The sequence below is a fragment of the Thermobia domestica genome, chromosome 3 (genome assembly GCF_964235325.1).
Source record: "Thermobia domestica chromosome 3, izTheDome1.hap1.1, whole genome shotgun sequence".
NCBI classification, from domain to species: domain Eukaryota; kingdom Metazoa; phylum Arthropoda; class Insecta; order Zygentoma; family Lepismatidae; genus Thermobia; species Thermobia domestica.
In genome coordinates, this window is record NC_137456.1 from 65,444,687 (window position 1) to 65,467,430 (window position 22,744).

General features: G+C 34.7%; 1 protein-coding gene across 1 annotated transcript; it reads right to left on the reverse strand.

Moving 5' to 3' along the window:
* Nucleotides 1-9,745: 9,745 nt before the first annotated feature.
* On the reverse strand, nucleotides 9,746-11,150 carry LOC145680459 (heat shock protein hsp-16.2-like). Its single transcript, XM_081751021.1, has one exon. The coding sequence runs from the start codon at nucleotides 10,788-10,790 to the stop codon at nucleotides 10,230-10,232; it is 561 nt and encodes a 186-aa protein (XP_081607147.1). The 5' UTR covers nucleotides 10,791-11,150; the 3' UTR covers nucleotides 9,746-10,229.
* Between the last annotated feature and the right edge of the window lie 11,594 nt (nucleotides 11,151-22,744).

The following is a 22,744-nucleotide window of genomic DNA, read 5'->3' on the forward strand; positions in this document are numbered from 1 at the left end:
TGGGAAATTGTTTGGATTGACAGCAACAAGTACACAGTGGATCACATCGGTGTGGTACACAGTGGACTGATCCACTCTGTACCTCATTGTGTTCATAGAAGTTCAAGTATTTGGCATACTCATTTAGAAACACATCATAATATTGGGATCTTACCGAACTTTTACGATCATGTTACATGTTTCAGATGAATGGTTTGACCACGAAGAAATACACACAAGGCAACATGAAAGAGATTTCGATGAGAGAAGCAGTGCAATTAGTGGTAGAGCAGTGATATTCTATTAGACGTGTTGGTAAATTGAAGAACAGAACTTTGAATAGACATGTCAAAAAATAAGAAAGTACCAGGTGACAATGCTAAAATGAAGTCAAATTATTCTGTATGACAAATTTTCTTTTCAGAGTTGGGCATTTATTTCCGAAATATATATAAAAATGTGCAACAAAATGTGCTAGTCTACCGTGGCCGTGAGGTATTTGGCGTATGAAATTGCCGAGAACAACAATATATCGATACCTGTTTCGTGGGGAAAAAACAAAATTTCAGGTCTAGAGTGAATCGTTATAAAGATCTTAGTATTAGAAATCCCGAAGATGTGTTGGAAAGCGTCAATCTTGGACTCTCAAGATTGTTGTCATTCAACAAACACAGTGTTTAGGTATTCTTTAGTAATTTATGTAACTTATCTACGAAATATCTCAAATTCTGTAGCCTTTCACGTATTTCCAACTTAGACATGAACTAGAACAGTTCAGACACCCAAGAAAGTAATAGCAGAGAAAGAAGCCAAGCAATTAAATCTGCGCACAAGTGGCGAAAATGGGGTCCTCGTTATGACGTGTGTGAGCATCGGGTATATTTTTGCCACCAGCTATGGTTTATCCTAGGAAATATTTTGAACAGCATATGATCAATAAGGCATCGCCTAACCCACTTAGTTTGAGAACTCCATCAGGATGGATGAATGAAAAATTGTTACCACATTCTAGCAATAAAATACAATCAGTTGGATGTGTCTGTTTTCGTATCATTGAAAGCACATTAAAATGCAGCTGTGGGTACTTGATTGTTACAAAACCCAAGAGTACCCATGTCAATATAAGCAGCAGCTCAATTTTGGGAATAGTATTTGCACGACCAGTGATTCCAACCAACATCAAAGCAGGTTTTAGATAGACAGGAATGTTTCCTTACGATCAAAATGTATTTACAGACAATGGTTCTTTTCTACGCTGTATGTACGCAAAAACAGAGGACCAAATCAATGTACCTTCCTCAAGCAACAATCCTTTAATTCAAGAAGCAGAGTATGTAGATGCAGATTCGAAAGAAAATGCTTTCCAGAAAGAAGAACTTAGTGTTTTTGTGTCACCTCAAGAAACATCGTAGAAAGAAAGGCAGAAGCCGTTTTTTCACAAACACTCCGGAAACAGCCAAACGTTTTGACGGCAAAGCCAGTAAATAAAGGGGGTCTAAATTCAGCAGCAATCTGAAACAAAAAGGATAAAAGAAACACGTTCCGTCCCGAAGAAAGTGAAAGAAAATGGTAGTTCAACGGAGAATGATGATTTTCAGCCAATTGTATTATAAGATTCTTCAGAAGATGATACTTTAGAAAACGAAATCTTTTAGTTTGTCACACGATTATGTCCCTCAGGCTAAGGAAGACGGTCAATGTTACTTTAGAGACAGAAACTACTACTTATGATGATTTGAAACAGAGTCAAAGAGAAGTTCAACCTGGCGATTACGTTCTTGTAAGATTTCTTTCACGGACACATTACATTGGTCAAATCACGACTAGGAAAAACAATGAAAATGACTAGATTTCGTTTCTAAGAAGCGAGAAGGTACCTGAAAGTTCCATCCAACCAAATAATCCAGATATTTCACCCATACACAATATTTGAATAGTAAGAGGGCTTCCAAACCCTATTGACTAATAATTTGTATAATCAGACAAATTGAATCCAGTACAGAAAGTTAAATTCTCCAATCTTATAATAAATTGCTTATGCTATTGTGCATAATTACTTAAACTTCTAAATTTACTAATTCGGAACCAATGATCCTCTGTACAAGATATCAATTTAATTGTCTAAACCGTTTGTTTTATAACAGTCGTTTGTATTGTTTATTTTGGTAATCAATTCCTGAAATTAATAGTATGCTATTAAGATCTTGTAATACTTCAATTCTAACTTTTATTTAGAATTTTAAAATTTATTTTGTAATGTGAGTAATAGTACAGATTTCGACAATAATGCTTACAATTTTATGTAGATTTGGAGATTTTCAAATGATGGGCCCCTTTATCATATGTTTCTATTCATTATTTTCAATATATTGTTCCTTTGATAAGGTGGTACACAGTGAATCACTTTACAAGCATTAGCGTTAACTGTAAGATATAGAGCAGCGCTACAAATAAATAAATTATTTACGAATGTAGTGGAGACATGTGTCCATGTTCTATACTAAACAAATTCCAGTAATACTTACATTAAACGGATTTATGCTGAAAGCTTTAAAAATTGATCCACTGTGTACTACCTTCCCCTATATATATATACAATGATCGAAAACGACCGATATTAGTGTCGAATTCATAATTTTCGGGGTCGCTGTGATGAACAGTGACACTTCCGATGCCGTTTAAATCCAAATTTACCCCTTTATGTCCAAAATAAAACGTATTCTTCGCATGCAAAGAATGGACATTCTGCTAGTAAAATATAAATCCTATCTCAACTAATAAACTTATCCGTTTGTGCCAACAAAAGGAGGGGAAATATTGTTTCCATTAGGGGTAAAAAGTAAATCAGAGGCAATTGGCAACAGTAATAAAGACATCACTGGGTTTAAATGGAAAACAGAGAGAATTACTGCAAGTTCCCGTATCTAATGAATTTTCAATCTAGGTTTTGATTGTTGTCTTTGATTTACATCAGGATTAGCCTTATGAAAAGGATAAAGAGCTGTTTTTACTTCTATAGTCATATTTTTTTTTATGTGAAGAAAAACATGCATGGTACGCCCCAGTTCGGACACAATCCACTAGAAAAAATCTTTCCTCTTCATCATGCAGTGCTTCTGGAGTTTAATTTCATAAAGTAAAATATATTACATAACAGTGAAGAAAAATTCAAAACGGTTTCGAGGAACTCTTCACCTCATCCTCAGCACAACATTGTAAATTCAGTGTTGAACTTAAACCATCAATTTTATTCTAAAGGATGGATAAACAGGAAAGTTCATATCATGTCTTAAGTTAGCAACAAGTTTTCTTTAGACATGCTGAAGAAGAGGTGTGGAGTGCCCCGAAACCGTTCATAGATTTAACCGTTCTTGACATTTAACGTGAGAGAACTTCTTATTTACTGTTAAATCTATCATATTAATCAGAAATTATATCTCACAAAGTAGATTTCACAGGTTTAATCAAACGATTCGAAAGTAGAGTGGAAGCTGTATATTCTAATACTGGTATTTTGTAATGGTAATGGGTATTTTAATTGTAACATTAACTCCCAAGAAATTTATATTTCATGCTAGAAGTTTGGTGGTGTAAAGAAGCATTTTTTTTTTTCAATAAGAGAAGTCTGCTGTTTCCAATGCTTCACTATGAAATATTTCACTGCAGCTAACAACATCCAGATATAAGAAACAAAAGAGTTTGTCTCTAAAATTTGGAATTCAACTCAATCTAGCCTTGCGCCACAAACATTTTTATAAGTAGTCAATCAATGAGATTGTGGGTGATCCAATTTTGTTGACAAAGGCAAAGGCAAGAACTGCTGAGATAGTATACAGGAAAAACATCTTGGGATCCAATCTAAGTTCCCTTTCTCTCTCATTTCTTGTTTCTTTCTTCAATTTTCCAACTTTAATAAAAATGTGTCAATTCTCTTTTAATAAATACAGAATTTATAATTTTAATAAGGCATATTTTCACAACATCGCCATTGAAAACGACGGGCAAGTGAATAATTTAAATAACTTGCAATACTAAGCTAAGTAATGTAAGTGTATTGGAATACACAAGATGATGAACCCCAAATGTGGGTTTAGTTCAATATTACATTTATTTTATTTATTTATTTAACAATCACCAGATACAGCTCAGAGGCCATTTTACACTGGATATCTAACAACAGCAATAACAATGAAAAGGATTTGGGAAAGTATCGGCCAGGACCTGTTTAGTAGGTACCATCCCGGCATTTGTCTGGTAGTACTGAGGAAAACCCTGGAAAATCCGTCAGGATGGTGGGCAGCGGGAATCAAACCCACGACCTCCCGAATGCAAAGCCAACGCTCTACAACTTGAGCTACTTCGCTCGGTAAATAATTAGATTTTTGAGGTAATGTAGCTTTAGAAAAAAGAAAGCCACAACTAACACTATCATTTCACCTTGGAACAGCACCTTGGAATAAGAGTGTTCACCTCTAGTTCAACTCCAGCCAGGTAAGTTTGTGATGGATAACATCGCGTCTACGAGTCTTCTCGGAGTTCCATTCCGTCCCACATTCTGATATTACCAATTCTTAGATAGTCATTCACTTTCATTAATCATCCGTGCGGCGGCTCTGTGGTAGAGCGTTCACCTCTGGTGCATGGGATTCTTGGTTCGATCCCAGCACTTGCCAAGTGAGTTTTGTGGTAGACAAACACCGTGTGCGTGGGTTTTCTCGGGGTTCTCCCGCTTTCTCCCAACTGTATTGATTCCACTATTTCATTTAATATCATCATCAGCCTAGCCAGCATAACAGTGGGACGAAACAAACAAACAAATAAATAAAAAAAATTAATTCTCCACAAAAATTCCACGCGGCTGAGAATTTAGTCAGTAGAATAAGACCATTGTAAGAGAAAACCATTATTTGAGCTCAGTTCATGCCAGGCATTCCGTTACAGACCTACAATTCAGTAAAATAATTCACCAAATAGATGAAACTTTTGACATATAAGAAGCAACAATCAATTATTGTAGTACCTGCAGACTACAGATTACAATAATATTGCACAGTGAAAATTTGTGACTGGGTAAAGAGCTGAACTTGGATCCGCAATTTAAAATACACAAAACCTCTAATCTAGTTTTGTAGCCAACTGGTTCATACTAGCTTTGCTATTATAAATAACTTAAACTAAAAAATTCCCTGAATAAAGCAATATTAATTTAAAAATAATAAATGCGTAACAGTTTCGTCAACTAACGGAACATACTGGCTTCATCAGACACTATATCAATGTTGCTTTGTTTAGTGAATCGTATTTCTAGTTTAGTTGAAGATTAAAGAAGATGACATAAATTCAAACGAATAATGACAATAGATGGAATAAAGACATCGTAGAAAGAAAGAAAGAAAACTAAGTACTTTTGCACATCTGAAGGAATATGATGTTGTCCACTGTTAAGCTGTCGAAATTGCTTGGTATGCCAGACATTCACCAGGTACCTGGGACAAAGCAGCGGGCTCTCGTTTTGTCACTGAACTATTGTATCCTTGAAGAAGTAATGAACTAATAATAGAGCATAAAACAAATTTCACTTACCAATTAGAGCTTCAGCATATTAGTGGACTGACATCTCTTCTCAGTAGAAACATCACCGAACAATATTTTTGATTAAAGTATATACCATGTTCCAGAATTACTGGCTTAAGAGTACATTATAAAAGTGCGGACAATTTCCTTGTGCCTATGAAGTTTTGGCCCGGGACAACCTGGGTTCAATTCCCGGCCGAGCTCATGTCGCTCGGATCTTACATTAAAATGAAGATTTAGGTTACCTATAGCTTCGATGCTGAAAGACACACTGAACTCAAATACGGCCAACCAAATTCTGTACAATTTCCTCGCGTGCAAAATTGTATTCAACGAAAAACTCACCAGATAAGTTTCTTATGGATAACGCGCGTGATCAATATCAAACATAAATCTTTTTGGCTGGCACAACTTTATTAAATTTCCACCTACGTATTGGTATAAGTAGAGAACCTTCAGAAGAAAAATGCATAATTTTAAAAATATTGCACCGGTTATTATGAACTGTACTACAACAACTCTCTTGTCACCTAATGTCGAACCTCATTAGGACAAATAATACTGTAGTTTAGACACCTTGCTTAACACCAAAACAATATATGTATCACCAAATAAATAAAAATAACGGCAGATAGAAACATCCTAATTTTATGTGTTTTGTATTCTTAAACATAAAAGAAGAAAATTCAGCTAAAGTACTTTTATTGGATTTAATATTAACGGCAATACAAAAATACATGTACATACAAAATGAGCTTTGACTGTTGACAAACTATGTCACAACTAGAGAAATTCAATAATATATAGGTGCCATATCCAGAAGTTTTACACTTCATAATAATGAAATATCTACACAAATGACTACGAACAGAATCAGTCTTCGTATCTACAAAAATATTAATGTCTTAGTACATGTATTAAAAAAAATAATTATCATAAACTACGAAATTAACACATACACTATAAAACAAATTCTTAAGAAAACGAATTACGTAAATCTCTTCAAACAAACGAGTTTTTTCTGAAATACCTTACTAAACGTATTAAGTGAAAGAAGCTCTTTACCGATACAAAAAACATGATCAAGTTCTAAATTAATACAAAATACAGTCTTTCAGTTACAAGATACGGCAGTACAGTTCTCAGGAAACTAAAAGTAATAATTCGTGACAATTGAGAATATCAACGCGCAAAAAAAAAAAAAAAAAAAAAAAAAAAAAAAAAAAAAAAAAACCCTCATAATGAAGGCGTTTAAAAAAGTATCCTATTAGGATCTTTCTACTTTTCCCGCACTCACAGCATACATTAACAATATATTAGTATCTCTATTATGGCCATCAACATATCATTTCATGATAATAGTAATTTTTCTAAAACACTTAATGATATCAAGCTTCGTATTTTATCAGCCAGTTTATCATATTTCCAAACGTTTACTGTATTTAGGTATACGTACTTGTTATGGCAATTATTCCCCCCCAGAATCTTACAGGAAAATATACAAATTCAGCAAATGTAGAAAAGAATTCTTCCAAAACTCTGTGACTGTGACTTTCGCAATAATATTACAATAAATACACATATGACTAGACTTTAGTCTAAACACAAATTGAAAAAGTAAATTTTCCTTGTATCAATTAAAGAAAAATACAATAATAGAATATCCACTTTTGTCTTAAATACATTTCCAATATTTTGCATATAACAAATGGAAAAGTTTTGACAAAAATAATAATAATAATAATTCCACACAAAAAAATTTCGTACTTAAAAAATTCCAAGTAATACAGTCAAAGGCGTTTATGATTTCATTCACAGTTGCGTACTCATAATAAAAACTACAATGCATAAAACACGAACTAATGCGAAAACAAATCAACTTGTGTTAGGTGAACACTAAAAAGCACAAATATTATTTGAGTCAGGGCGGGAGTACAGCAGGAAGCTCGCGCGGAATCAAGCGTATCAGCGACGGTGGGTATACACATAAACAAAGATGTGGGAAAACACTATAAAAATATATGACTTTAGACATTTCTATGATTACTCTACACAGTCTCTTAACTTTAATATGTATTCCTAAAAATACACTTTGCACTTCGTATTTCATGTAACAGACTACAGTTCGATGCACTTTGATTATTTATTCAATTTTATTGTGGAATCAAGTGACGTAATTCTTCTATAAATTTTAAATATAGAAACTTGTTCACGTAGGCGCCAAACATGTAACTGAACTATTAACACAAGAACAACACTAAGAAGTGTTTGTCATTACCATGTAATTACTTTCAAAAAGTTTTATTTTTTTAAATCTCCGTACAATTTCAACATTTCCTGATGTCTTCCTCGGCAAATTGGAAATTACTATTGTGAACTTATGTCACTTTTCATGACGAAAACAACGTCATTTCAGCTCATATTAAGAATTAACGAACAACACTTAGATGGAAGTTAGTAATTTTCCTTTTTTAGCATGTTTGATGTAACATGAAACAAGATACGCACTTCCTTAAAATCGCCAAGAATTGATTAGTTGTTTCCATGTGTAAAGCAGAAACAATGTGCATTTAAGAATTTACAAATAACAATATCTTAGATATGAAATAATTGTAGACATATCAAAACCGGGGAGGAATAACAGGAATTGTTGAAACTGTAAGAATATTTTTAAAAATAAAATGCATTCAGAGATCAAGTTCCTTACCTAATAACAATCAACAGTAGGTTACACATTGGAATATTTGCTCTTATGGCTGTTATTTTAATTTATGTTAGCTCTCAATATTTTAAATCTTTTCGTATTAAGTAGGCATGCGCCAACAAAACCAAGGAATTCTAAATGCCTTCACAGACCACTTTGGGTACCAATTTAGATTAGGGATCCACATATACTGTATGTAAAATTTACAGAAGAATGCTGTAGTAATATTTTAATAGACGTGTGTAAATAGTAATAATTAAAAAAAAAAAAAAAAAATGTTGCGTTCTTGACTGTGAGATGGGTATCTACGCAAAATTACATTAATGAAGATCTCACATGTTATGCACAGATTCCTACATAGTCCAGCCATTAAGCACAGTATACAACGTGAATTGAAGTTAAGTATCTAAAGGCAGTGTGCTAACCTTTGACGTGGAAGCATAGAAGTGTTCGAGAGTTAAGAAATTAACATATTTCTGAAATTTAAATAAGTAATGTGGGCTGATATTTAGTATCTCCCCCAATCTTGCACATATAAGATTTCCAATGTTATCTCCAGTGTTACTTACTTCACAAAATGTAGCTGAGCGAGCGAAGGAAGTTAGAAGGTCCGCAGTTTTTTATATGGTTATAGTTAAGGAGCCGTACTTCCCATTTAGGGAAGGACGAGAAACGCCGTACTTTCAGGAATTATTCATTGACTATCTAGGATGTTAAAAAGTAGGTAACAGACTGAGTTCTTGCCCTTGCACTTAGGGTGTTTAGGTAGTGCAACAGTAAGATGTATCCTCGTGCACGGGAGATGAGAAGTAGCTGTTCTTAACTATTACCTTTATATATATATATATATATATATATATATATATATATATATATATATATATATATATATATATATATATATATATATTTAATTAACCTTTATTACAACTTCTAAAGATGAACAACAAAGTACTCGGTTCTGAGGTCATGAAGTGAGTTGGGACAGATACTAAATGCCATCCGTAATGTGTGATGTCACATTATTTTAGAACGTTAACGTGGAAGCAATAGAAACCCATAAGGATCGTACCTCTAGTGTCTATAATAGCGTACAAAATACATAATTCAGCAGGTAAGGCAAGTGCTTTTATGTTATATAAAAGCTAATGCGCGCTTCTCCCTTGCTGCGATTCTACTCTGATTCGGATAATATTAGTATCTTTTATTGGCAACCTATCATAAGTTAGTGTTATTGCACAGTATTTTTTATAGCATATGTGCACTTAAGTCCTCCTAAAGTGAATTTACACCGAGGAATAAGAGTTTAAATACCAAAAACTATAAGGTACACACAGCCGATTCAGTGAAAAAGAATTTATGCATGGATTCCTATAGTAAATCTGCACCCTACTTTGACCAACAAACTTGATGTTGCCTATATTTAGGAGAAGGAGTCTAAGTACTCGGATCATTCATTTCTCCTGTAAATTTTGTTTTTTTTACGTGTTTCTGGACACCTTGTACTAAACACACTCCCTTGATTTTAATCTTTAATATAGGGTGGCATCCGGATTCTTAAAATGTACTTATTATTTCAAATGGATATGCCAAAGTATACTCTTGCTATAAATTTAACATTATTGTCACTAACATATAGAATATTACTTGATGAGAAAGAAGTCACTCTTTGATAAGACACAGTAAGAAAAGACAAACACCGACACTAGCTATTAAAAATACGAAGCTGAATTTATTAAGGCATCGAAATTTTAACTTACGTTGTTCTTGGTCTGAAAGCTTACTGCTTCCTACTTTACGTAAGACCCACTATTTCTTTGCACAATGTTACAACAGAGAACTTCCTGCCGGTAGCATTACTAATGAAGCGCACAACACATTTTACACAAAATTACTTCCTTCCAACACTGAAGTACGTAGATAAACTACATCATAGTTCTACAAAAATTACAAATAGCCTACATGTATGGACTTATTTCTTGTCTTTAGATTCTGCCTCGAAATTAATGGGAATTTCTTTAGGTTTCTCCGGCTCCGGCAAACTAGCTTCGATTGAAAGCACACCGTCATTACTCAAAATCGATTTCAAAGTTGATATGTCAACCTTTTCTGGTAAAGTGTACTCACGAGATATCTCCTGATATAACTTGCTCCCATCTTCTGCCTCTCGCTGCATCTTTGCATGAATAGTAAGCTTGCGATCCTTCACTGAAACTCTAATGTCTTCAGGTTTGAAGTTCGCGACATCGATGTTAATTCTGTAGAGATTGGATGCAGTGTCTGTAGTCTGAACAGGTAAAGATCTTGAAAAGCTAAACGGCAATCGTCTGAAGAAACCATCAAAATCTCTGTCAATTCTTTCCATCTGTCGATCCATTTCTCGGATCATGCTTCTCATATCGGAGACTGGATCCCATCGCGATCCTCCCCAAAAGTTTCGTGAAACTGGTCTGGTTACAATAACTGGGGAGACAAATGACTTAAAACCCGAAGACTTAAGAATTGGAGCTAATTTTCTGCAGTGATGAGCCATGGAGAATTATGTTCAGTAACTCTTCTCCAAAACACAGTTCTAAAACAATATTACTTGTTTATGTTCAGTAACTTTTCTCCAAAACACAGTTCTAAAACAATATTAGTTGTAAGTTACTAAATAATACACAGTCACTGTCCAGTGCAACTTCACAAAAACACACTACCACTTGCTCTCCAACTTAACAGCTCTATTACACAACTCAACTTGGTTCACTCTCAACCCCACCCTGGTTTTATATAGTTTTGAATTTCCACAAAGTTCCCGCAACTTTCATCATCCTTTGCCAGAACGCACTAGAAAATTGCGCCATGCACTAATGTTTTGTCATCAGCTGATCTTAACTTCTCGAAGTTGCCACTAGGTGCCAGAAAGAGCTAGCAGTGTTTCGAACTGACAAATTTCTTTGTAGTAGGATTTTTTTTTTTTTTTTTTTTTTTTTTTTTTTACATTTGACTCAAGGAGGGAATTTTATGATTTGCCTTGATTATTTTTTGTCTCTCCTAAGTTATTATCTCAAATGTGTATTACTGTATTAGACATTTAGAAAAATATAAAAGTTAAAATAAAAATGTATCTTCGAAGAATTTAGCGCTCACAATGTTGGAACACATATGTTACATTATTCGTTTACCATGAGATTTAGTTGGTACTGGCATCTACCGACGTAACTCTGAACTTGATGAATAAATCGGAATGGAAATCATATGGATAGCTAGCCTACAAAGAAATTCTGTTGTAGAAATAAAACATTTCTCGTTTTTTTCAAATAGGAGAGTTGGGAATGAGGCACAATCGCTAGAAGTGAAACCAAACCAACTGATAGGATTTAATTGTGAATATTTCCTTACTGCCACACTGCAAATCAGTGCATCTTTTAAAGAAATCTCTACTGGGTATCCAGGCACAAAAGGGCCCTTGACACACATAGCAAAATTCAAACGCACAGACATCTTTTTAAAGTGCATTTTTGTATAATGCACACCTTTGAAATAATGACATACAAAATGACGTATATGTCAGACTTCTACTAACCGTTTCATTCCCGATTCAACACATCGCCATCAATAGGGGGTCTACAGGAGCGGGCATTATCTTTTTTACATTTTGGCTCAAATCCGCCTTCATGCCGGTACTTAAAGATAAAACCGAACTGTGCTCTCATAATTGGATATTTTCCTTCATTTGTTTATTTATTTTTATATCCATAGTTTTAAGTTGGTCATAGACATGACAAGGACAAAAAATGCGACTTGTACAGATGGAGAGGATTAAAAAAAAAAAAAAACAATACAAGACAGAAACTACTCATCAAGGATATAACAATACATGAACTCGACTAAACATTTCCCTAACGAAATCATTTTATGTGTACGTATGTATTCAATACTAAATATTACTACAATACTTTATTTTTTTAAGAAACAGTATAATCAAAAATTTATCTTATCAATGGTTTAAATCATAGCATGTAAGCTTTTTGTTAGTGGTTCCACTCCTGCTATAATTTTTACACTTTAAATCTCAATCTGTTACACTTATAACTGGTTAATTTCTAGTATTATTTTCACACTTCAAATTTTAACATCCCATATTATTTGGTTTCTTACCTGTATTACAGCATTTTAGGCTATTTGTTAATGGTTATACTCTTGCTATTATTTTCACACTCCACATCTGAATGTGTTCTGCAGTGTGTGGTTTCTTACATGTTTAGAATATACTTGAGTAAGTTTCTCATCTACAGTTACCATAGGCAGGGCAGGCGCTAGCAGTTTTGCCGCCCTGGGCGGTACTTTCATATGCCGCCCCTTTCATCCGCAAACCATATTTTGACAGAAGACGTTCAAGTGTCAAGAAAAAGTAAGATGCACCATTTAAAAATATGTATGAAATGAAAAAGTAAACAAAATATTGAATTACTTCTCTCGAATGCTTACCTAATATTTAAACGACTTCATACATGACACAATATTCAGTATGCTCGATTTCGTTGTATGTAATATACAGCAGCGCATACAGCAAATAAAATTAAAAAATATGCTTTAGTTACGACTCAGAATGTTAATTTTTAAGCTTATTTTATACCGGAAGGTGTTTCCAATAGCGTATGGAGTATGAAGATAATATAGTGGATCAGACATTGAAGGCAAAACTAAGTAATTAACCTAAGCCTTACAATGTACTGAAACACAGTAGAAATACTGTACATAAATTTAACATACCTTAATTGAAAGAAACTTTGTTTGCTTTGAGATGAGCAAATTCCTTTATCACATTTGCGTAGTCCAATGTTTCACCAATTAGTATTCCATTGATATCATCACTAGACCATTTAAGCGTGTTTCAGACATAGAAGAACGTAGATAGATTTTAATAAACTTAAGTTTCAAAAAACTTCTTTCTCCGCTTGCCAATGTTACCGGTAAGGTTAACAAAATCATAAGTACAACACTGACATTGGGAGCGAAGTCATGTTCCTTAACTTTAAAGTCTCTTTTGGTGAACTTTTAGGCTTAATTATAGCGGATAACACTTTCAGTTCGTCTTTCAAATCACTGGAGTTAATATGTTTCGATTCTTCGCGTGTTAAAATGCACGCAAGTTTACACTTTTCAGACAGAAGTTCAGGTAGCATATCTTTAGGATTACTTATATTGTAATTTTAAAAACTCGAAATACTCGTTGTTATGTTTAAGTTGTCCAAACCTTTCTCTTGAAACTAATACAATCGCGCCTAGAACTTTGCAATAAAAATCTATCTTGTTTGTGGATCTTCAATAGCTTCATCCTCTGCCTAGTACTGAAACTGTCTCATCTTTCGACTTCGAGCTTGCACTGTATTACCTATCCGTGGGTCATCCATATTGAATGCTGATGCCAACTCCATCGCATCAACTAAGTAAGATTGAAACTTTGCATCATTTCTGCTCCTCTCAAAGTACCCAGATATATTTTCAAGAAACCCAACTGCATCCAATCCATGAGAATCAATGCTTTCAAGACTTTTGCTTACTATATTTATGTGGAGTGAAAAGTCATAACAGATAACGAGTGAGCAAAGGAAAGGAAAGCCACGCAGCTGGTTTGCTCTACATAGAGAATCTTAGGCGACTATTCTATCTGTTCTATTGTCATTACTTATTTGAAGTAAGACATCATAAACATCCTCTCTTTGATATCTAAGTGGAGTTAGAGCATCAATTCGGCTCTCCCACCTTGTGGTGCTGAATGGTTTTAGAGTGAGGCTGCTAATATGTTCCTTTAGTATGACCCAACGTTGAACTGACGCAGAAAAGAAGTCATAAACTCTTTTTTAACTATACAAAAAAAATGAAACGGTGGACTGAGATGATGTGGCTAACGACAAAGTTTAGTAAAGGAACATAGAAGGCTAGGGAATTTATTTCTAAAATTTCCTTCTGCATACCTGAATGTTTGCTTTTCATATTGAAACCATTGTCATGTCCTTGGCCCTTCATGTATTGGATAGGAAGTTCATTTTTTTTTCTGTTTAATTATTACTTCTCAGTCCTAGACCAGTAGTGTCTGTTACTGATACGAAACCAAGAAAGTGTTCGCCAATTTTTACAAGGCATTCTCCATTACCGTGTGTAATCTATACAGAACGAACGATTATTGTCATTTGCGCTGTACCAGAAATATCTGGTGTACAGTCTAATTGTATAATATTTTGCAGCTCTCAACAAAGACAGAATTTTACTTTCAATTTGTTCCCTGAGAATTGGAATAACTTCATTTGGACATATTTTTCTAAGGATTGGTGGTATTTATTTTGTCTTTCCGTGGTTCTTTTAATGTGTTCGACCATGACATTGTCAAACTTAGCAAAGAAACCAGTTTTAGAAAATTACCATTATTACTTGTGTAAAGTTTGTCTGATGTTCCGGGTAACGGTAGACATTGTTCACCTAAGAATTTTATAATTGCCACTAGTCGTTCTACGAGGGCTATCCAGAAAGTAGATTACGTTTTCGTCTGTGTCCGCTAGGGGCGGGGCTAGCGCGGCCATCTTGGGGTCAGAGCGTTGCGCAGCTCAGTCGGCATCTAGCCGTGCTAGTGAGAGGTTCGTGCTGTGCTCCGTTAAGATACTGTGACGGTTTGAAATGTCTGCGTTAATTGAAAATCCCGCGAGCTGCGAGGTGCGTGCAGTAATAAGGTTTCTGACAGCAAAAAACTGTAAACCGATAGAAATCTATCGGCAGCTGTGTGAAGTGTATGGGGACAACATTATCACTGAAGGTGGAGTGCGACAGTGGGTCATAACATTTAAAAATGGCCGAACCAATGTTCACGACGAAGATCGAAGTGGGAGACCCAGCAAAGTGACTGCCGAACTTGTCGAAAAAGTCGATGTTAAAGTCCGTGAAAATCGAAAGTTCACAATAACGGAACTTTCTTTGAGTTTTCCACAAATTTCGCGAAGTTTTTTGCTCGAAATCATCAGCGAAAAGCTTGGTTACCACAAGTTTTGTGCAAGATGGATTCCAAAAATCTTGACAGAGGACCACAAAAATCAGCGAATGGCTGCAGCGTTGCACTTTTTGGACGCCTACAATAAGGATGGTGACTCTTTACTCGATCGCATCGTTACTGGTGACGAAACATGGGTGAAACACGTGAACTGTGAAACGAAATTGCAATCAATGTAGTGGGGGCACACAGGTTCTCCCCAAAAACCCAAGAAATGCATGCAAACAATGTCGGCAAGGAAGATGATGGCGACTGTTTTTTGGGACAGAAAAGGTGTGATTTTGGTGGACTTCCTGGAAAGAGGCACTACAATAAACGCTCAAAGGTATTGCCAAACTCTGCAAAACCTCAGAAGAGCAATTCAAAACAAGCGCAGAGGAATGTTGAGCTCTAAGATCTTGTTGATTCACGACAACGCCCGGCCCCACACGGCAAATGTCACGCGTGAAGTTCTTGAATCTTTTCAGTGGGAGTTGTTTCCTCATCCGCCGTACAGTCCCGACCTGGCACCAAGCGACTTCCACCTATTCCCAGCAATGAAGAAGTGGCTGGCTATGCAGCGTTTTGATGACGACGAACAACTGCAAGAAGAGGTAACGAAGTGGTTGAAGTCGTAGGCGGCCGAATTTTTCGACGAAGGAATTTCCAAGCTCGTACATCGCTACGATAAATGCCTTAATTTGAATGGTGACTATGTCGAAAAGTAGTATTTGTGTGTGGCTTTCATCTGTATATAATAAAATTTGTTTCCTATACTTTGTTGATTTTTTATTCCAAAACGTAATCTACTTTCTGGATAGCCCTCGTATTACGTTCTTTCAATGTTGTGCTTCGGCATTTAACATTCTGGTGTCCTGCGTCAATGTAAGACCACTCTTCAGTCTTACCGAAAGCTCCATCCATCTTCTTTGTGGCTCAAGGCGAATAGGAAACCTATCACGGCTCAGACGTACAGTCAGATAATGACTAGGGTACGTAGTTGCCAATCTATCCAGCAGAAAGAAAGTATGAAGTTGTCTATCGAAAACGGGAAAATCCTGTAATGTATGCGCAATTGCGCAAATGATTCTAGCAGACACTTCTCAAGAAAAAAATATGTGTACGATTTCCCATATTCGGAATGAACAATTTGTAAATTGGATAAAAACTCGCTGTTAGAACTTAAATGTCTTTAGATGCAGTAGGCTAGAACGGTTCGTCTTAAGTCACCTCTGTTCATCGTCATTCACGTTTTGGTAACTACGCAGTCCTCCTGTCCACCGGGAAAGGGATTCTTCAACATTAAATTCAGTTTCCTTAATGCTGAATCCCTTGCTGTAAGAACATCAGGCAGTAGATCAGACCGTTAAAGAATTTTCTGCATCTGCTGGAAGATACGCGTGATGTCATACATGAATTTTCGGCCCACCCGTCTAACATTCCTTTGGCAGCAGCTCGATCCTTTTTTCCTCCTTCCCTGAAAATGGCCCCCTCAAACCATCTTGCATCCAGGTAAGTTGTGAAGTATGGCGGCAACCAATGTATGCAAGTGTTCAGCAAATCGCACCTCAAAGTAGGCAGGGACAGTATGGAAATCAGGTGTTGTTTTGTGCAGCATTTTTGTTTTTATTTTCGATGTTCTGAAGTACGTTGCAACACATTTCAAACCTGACAGCCATTGTGTCACTTCAGGGACACAGTCCAAAATGTCCTCCATTCCAAGATCGGATCTGTGGCAAACACACCAAATAGTAAGGATGTTACGGATGCTAGCACTTTTTCTGTGTTGGAGTAGAATGAAAGTGCTAGTATCTCGAGGTAGACAAATGAGTACGCGAAACGAAGGAAAGAGGAATATCTGAAATTTCAAGAATGAAGCTCTCCTATTTTCTATCTATCCACAGAATACAAGTTAATATATGCACTCGCAAAACCCAAGTAAGTAATGTATTGTTCAAGTTCTCTTCCCGTAATTTAATGGTTTATGAAGCGCACTGGGTATCCAAACTGCTGGGCCTGGGTATCCATTTGGATACAAAAAGGTAGCTTAAAAAATGCCCTGCAAAACGCCGAACATGTATTTCAAATTTTGACTGTTTCTGATTTTGAAAACCCTCCTCCGTAGACTATAAGTCATTACTCGGTATCTTACAGCCCTATATCACATCGTCATAACTTTTTAAGGTTGTAAGTAAAAACTTGTGACCTTTATTGAGACGTCTGGGTTGCGAGTGGAACGAGCAAGAAAATTTTTAACAAATCTATTTCTTTGCAAAACGGCAACAATATTGATTTAATAGGGCGCCAATATTTTCGGCGCGTCGTCTACACATTTTGAACAGTTTTTCTTTCTTCTTGCTCGTGTGGCGCCCTCTTGCTATCAGCACCCGGGGCGACCACCCCGCTTGTTCCCCCTAACTACGACTCTGCTTGAGGGCAGTAGTTGTAGGTGATGTTTGTATCCAACGTGTGTGGCCCTAGAAACAAAGGATTGGAGACAAATACCTTTTGTATTCGTAATTGAGAAGCACCAGCGGGTCGCCCGCAGACAATGGGTAGAAAGTATAGTTGTATAGAAATACACTATTGTTTAAATGACATATGATGACAGGTAATGGTTGGTGTAGTATTGTATGCAAAGGAGTTACAGAAAAGAGAATAATAAAAGATGTCAAAGTTGTAAAGATAAATGAATTAAAAAAAAAACTTGGAAACTTGTTGAACAATGGCAGCTTGTTATAAAGAATAATAGAACTATAGATTACTTTGCAGGTGTATGTTTTAAAATAATAAAAGAGAAACCTTGGGAAAATTATTGAACAAGGGTAAATTGTTATAAAGAAAGAATAAAGCTATACAATACATTGTAGCTGTATGAAAAGAATAATAAAAAAGAAACCTTTTACCTGTATACTTTAGCCGGCGGGGGAAACGCGGACGCGGCGCGGGAAGGCGCGGGGGCGCGAACGGAAAATACCCGCGGGCGCGAGCGCGTGACGTCATTTGAAATTTTTATTTAAATATTGGTTTTAAAAAAATAGACATGTATAGTTTTGTTAGCGATGGAGAACCGTCAGTTTGTAGAAGACGTTGATGTGAAGCATAAGTTAGACGTTGAGAATGAATATCCAGATTCTTCAGATTGTACATTTGATGAAAATGAATTAGAAAGATATGAAAGCGATAATATAACAGTTTATGAAAGTGATAGTGATGCGGGAATAGATAATGAAGTGTATGAATTTTCGGAGGCGGAATCAAATGATGAAGTGGTATCAAATGTGGATACGCCGCCATGTTCACCTGCATCATCAGAATTAAGTTGGAACTGTGAATGTGGTGTTAACTATGTGGATGTGAACTGTGTAAGAGATTGTATATTGAAATGGAAACCAAATGATTATTTAATATGCTATGCATGTTATTGGCATGATACATGTGAATGGTCTCATGAATGTTTTTATTGTAATGAAGACGTTTTAGACATTCGTGTTTGGTCTGTGTTAGTGAATCCTCGTGTACAGGAGGAATTATTTGATATTTATGCAGAAACACATACAGTTATTACAACATTAACAAGAGATTATTTTAATATTACATTTGGTGAACTATCAGTGGATGTGAATGTACGAAAAGAACTTTTAAGTATTTTTCTTGAAAAAGACAGATCGAACGAGTATAGCGAGGTGTGTTTAGAAAACGTACTGTACATAATGTATTTCGAAAATAATTTTTGTGTATCATGTAGTGAAGAACATATTAGTGAAGTTTGTGTTTTAAAAACTATAAGTGCATACTTACGCTTTAATAATATTTTTTGTGAACAATGCTTGCTGCATCTTGAACATGAATGTTTATTTCATCATGATATTGGAACTTTTGCTGTAGAATATTTATCCAACAACATAACTCTTTTTGATTTATTTGAAGTGTTTGAAAAACACCATAGTGAAATTTCAAGTATAAACTTTATACGCAAAGCGCGTGATTGTTTAAAGAACACTGAATTTGTTGGACAAATTATACCGTTTTTCTTAGAACGTAAACATAAAATTTCACCATGTGTTAATGAATACATTATTGACATACAAGGTTTTAAGATTTCAAATCATGAATTTATTATACGTGAATTTTATTTAACTGCCTGTGATGATACAGTAAATTTGCATTGTTTAATAAAATCACCAGTAGAATATAATGTACTTCCATTAGGTTGTCAAAAACAAATTGAATGGTTAACATTAAACTTACACGGATTAACTTGGAATGATAAATGCGGTTATACTGTATCACACATACGTAACCTTATATATCAACTTTGTAAACAAGATGCAACCTTTTATTGTAAAGGTACAGAAAAAACACTTTGGATTAAAAATATTTTTGCACTAGCTAATGTTATTGATTTGGAAAGTAAACAGTGTCCACCATTAAACACATTGCATGCAAACGTATTTAATGATTATTGTGCTTTTCATGAACAAATTAAACTTGACAAAAAATCAGGATGTGCATTTCGTAATGCACAACAGTTATGTTATTGGTGGAAGTTTCAACGTACTATAACATTAACTAATGCATTTGCAAAGTTGTAAAAAGGAAATGATATGTTCTTGTAAATAAAAATACAAGATTTTAAATTGTAAATAAAAAATTTTATTAAACTAATCTGTTTTTTCTTTTTCATTATAATGGTTACATGATTGAATACAATTTTATCATTTTGTTTAAGATTATTTTTTTGAATAAATTTAAACATTCGTTAAAGCTTTTCTTTCGTACAATATGATGTAGAAAGTACAGCACAAATTGTCCACACAAGATTGAATTATCATCTTGATATGCGGAACTACTGTATTTGTAAAATATATATTACAATTTTTATTTAAAAAAGTTTTTATTTCTTTTGGAAATGGTAATGCTAAACTATCGAAATAGTATCCTCTTTGATTTTCATCAAAGAATACACACACCCAATGTGTGCCACCTGATGATGAATTGCTTAAATTTATAATAAGTCCAGCCGGTGGTTGCACAGTTTTTGGTATTCTATCAATAGGATAAATGCCATGCACATTTGCACCAGTAAGTTTATCACGAAGTAACACTTTTATTAAATCATCCGTGTACATAACTTTTGTTTTTTAAATTCACATCACTTCACTTCACTTTACATAAGTTTATACGCATATATGTTGGAAGACCTAGTGGAGTATATGGAATATTCTCATAAAACGAAATAACATGTTTAAAATATTAATGACAGATTTTTTTATAACTTTTCCAATATCGATGAATGGTGCTAACGCATAAAAATATTTTTAACAAACTTCATAGTATGATACCTTGCAACTCTTTGAATAATCAAGCAAAAATATTACAATATACAATGTTTAACACACTTTGTACCAGTAGGGCGCATGTAATTGATATGCTTAGAAGTGAACAGTTATACTTCTTTTATTAAAATGATACTTTTAAAAAGTATTATCAGTATATATATTTCTATCTTTATCAATTTGAATTAAAGAATCAAACTGGGCGTAAACAATACATGTTATAGGTTCAGTTAAATTTTCACAAAAGGAAACTTTAACATTTACAGGTGCATCACGCACAAGGTCCCAAGTGCAATCATCTAATGTTGCTGTAGGTGATAGAATAAATGCATAAAGAGTATAGCCGTGTGGATATTCTTCAGGAGTAATAGTATGTGCATCATCTTTATAATATAAACCAGTACCGGAAAACAGAGAATGGTAACTTAGAAGGTACAAATTGTTTTTAAAATCGGGGGTGAGGGGACTGGGAGGAAAAGATTTTGATCCAACTTGTAGCTGCAGTTTGTTAACGTTAAAGTGTTGAAAATGAAATGGATTTAGTTCAGATTTTCCATTAAATGCCGAATTGGAAACAAATCCGATAACAACACCTTTAGGTACGTTACCCAGGAAAATATTATCAAGATTATATGAATTAACGTTTGCAGGAATAGTATATGATCTTGTTTGTACTCTTGTAAGGGGATATTTTGTTGTTTCATGATTCATATTAGTATTGATTTCCATTGCCAAATGAGGTGCAACATCGATGCGACGTATATGCAGAGTAACATATTCAAGTTTTACTTTATAAGAAGTATTTGCAGGAGATAATAAACAAAAAGCATCTTTACTACGATGTAATTTTATACGAAGACCTACTTTATTTACAAGTGCTCTTGGTAATCATGCAATATCTGTATACAAATGCCCATACATTTCAAATGATTTACTATTTTTAATATAATTAGCACGTTGTTGAAAACCTACATTAGCATTACCTATGGTATCAAATTGTTTGGCAGTATCTTTATACCACATACCTAATTTCAAATGTGTATCAGAAGCATCACGGGAATAATTTAATAATGTTTCAAGGTACGCACGATAACGATAAAATCCTGATGAAGAAGTAATTAATTTATCATTTAATGAAATGTCAATTTGACTAAATAATGAATGTAGGAAATTATTTGTTGGTGCTACAACATCAGTGTCAGCTAATGTTGTGTCATCAGGTTTTGTAATTTTACAACGTACGTAAAGATACAGATATGCCGTATGAATAAATTCTCCTGTTTCACCGGGAATAAAAAATTCAATAGGTCCATCAGAACTTAATGTTGAAATTGGACGGTATTCAGCATTAAAGCAAGATTCAATTGTAGTTTGTGTCATTGGAGTGCTAAATAAATCGAAATCGTTGGTACAACATTCCACACTGCTTGAATTAAGTAGCGCCATTATGAAAACATATCTGTAACACGACTTATTTTTCTTTTTACTTTTCTTTTGCTTTTGCTTTTGTTTGTACGCTTACGTTTAGTTGGAGGTCCAAAACGAACAATTGCCGGAGCTTTACGCTTGCGTGGCCGTCTCTTACCACTTCCAGTTAATAACTGACTAACTTTGTTAGTAGCTTTTGTCTTTGATGTTTCACCAGCTTGTTTTACACGTGCACGAACAGATTCTTTAAATGGTTTATTTCTAATACATCACCCGCTACTTGTATTCCCGTTTGTAAAGCTTGTCGACCTAAAGTTTTTGCACCCTGTTTAAGAAATGGTAATGCAAAACGAAATAATCCTTGAAAGAAACTACCTATACCATGTCCCCGTTGATATACAGGTCCTGAAAAGTATGGGATACCATGTCCGTAATGTCGTATAAATTTCATTTTTAAAATATAATTAATTAATTACTTTTTATTAGGAGAGCGCTTAAAATGAAGTGTAACACTTAGTGTCCCAGAACGAAATGGTAAATTTCGTCCTGCATGGTCTTTTAATAGTATTTCAATACTGTTAAATGAAAACTTTGCAAGTGGAAGATAATGAATATCTTGAAATGTTAATGTTTTCACTTTACCGTATTTTACATTTGATATTGTTGCAATACGTAATAAAGGTGTTTTTGTATCACCTAGAAACTGATATTGTA

Excerpts from the sequence above, each read along its gene's own strand:
- LOC145680459 (XM_081751021.1), bottom strand. The coding sequence starts at position 10,790 with ATGGCTCATCACTGCAGAAAATTAGCTCCAATTCTTAAGTCTTCGGGT.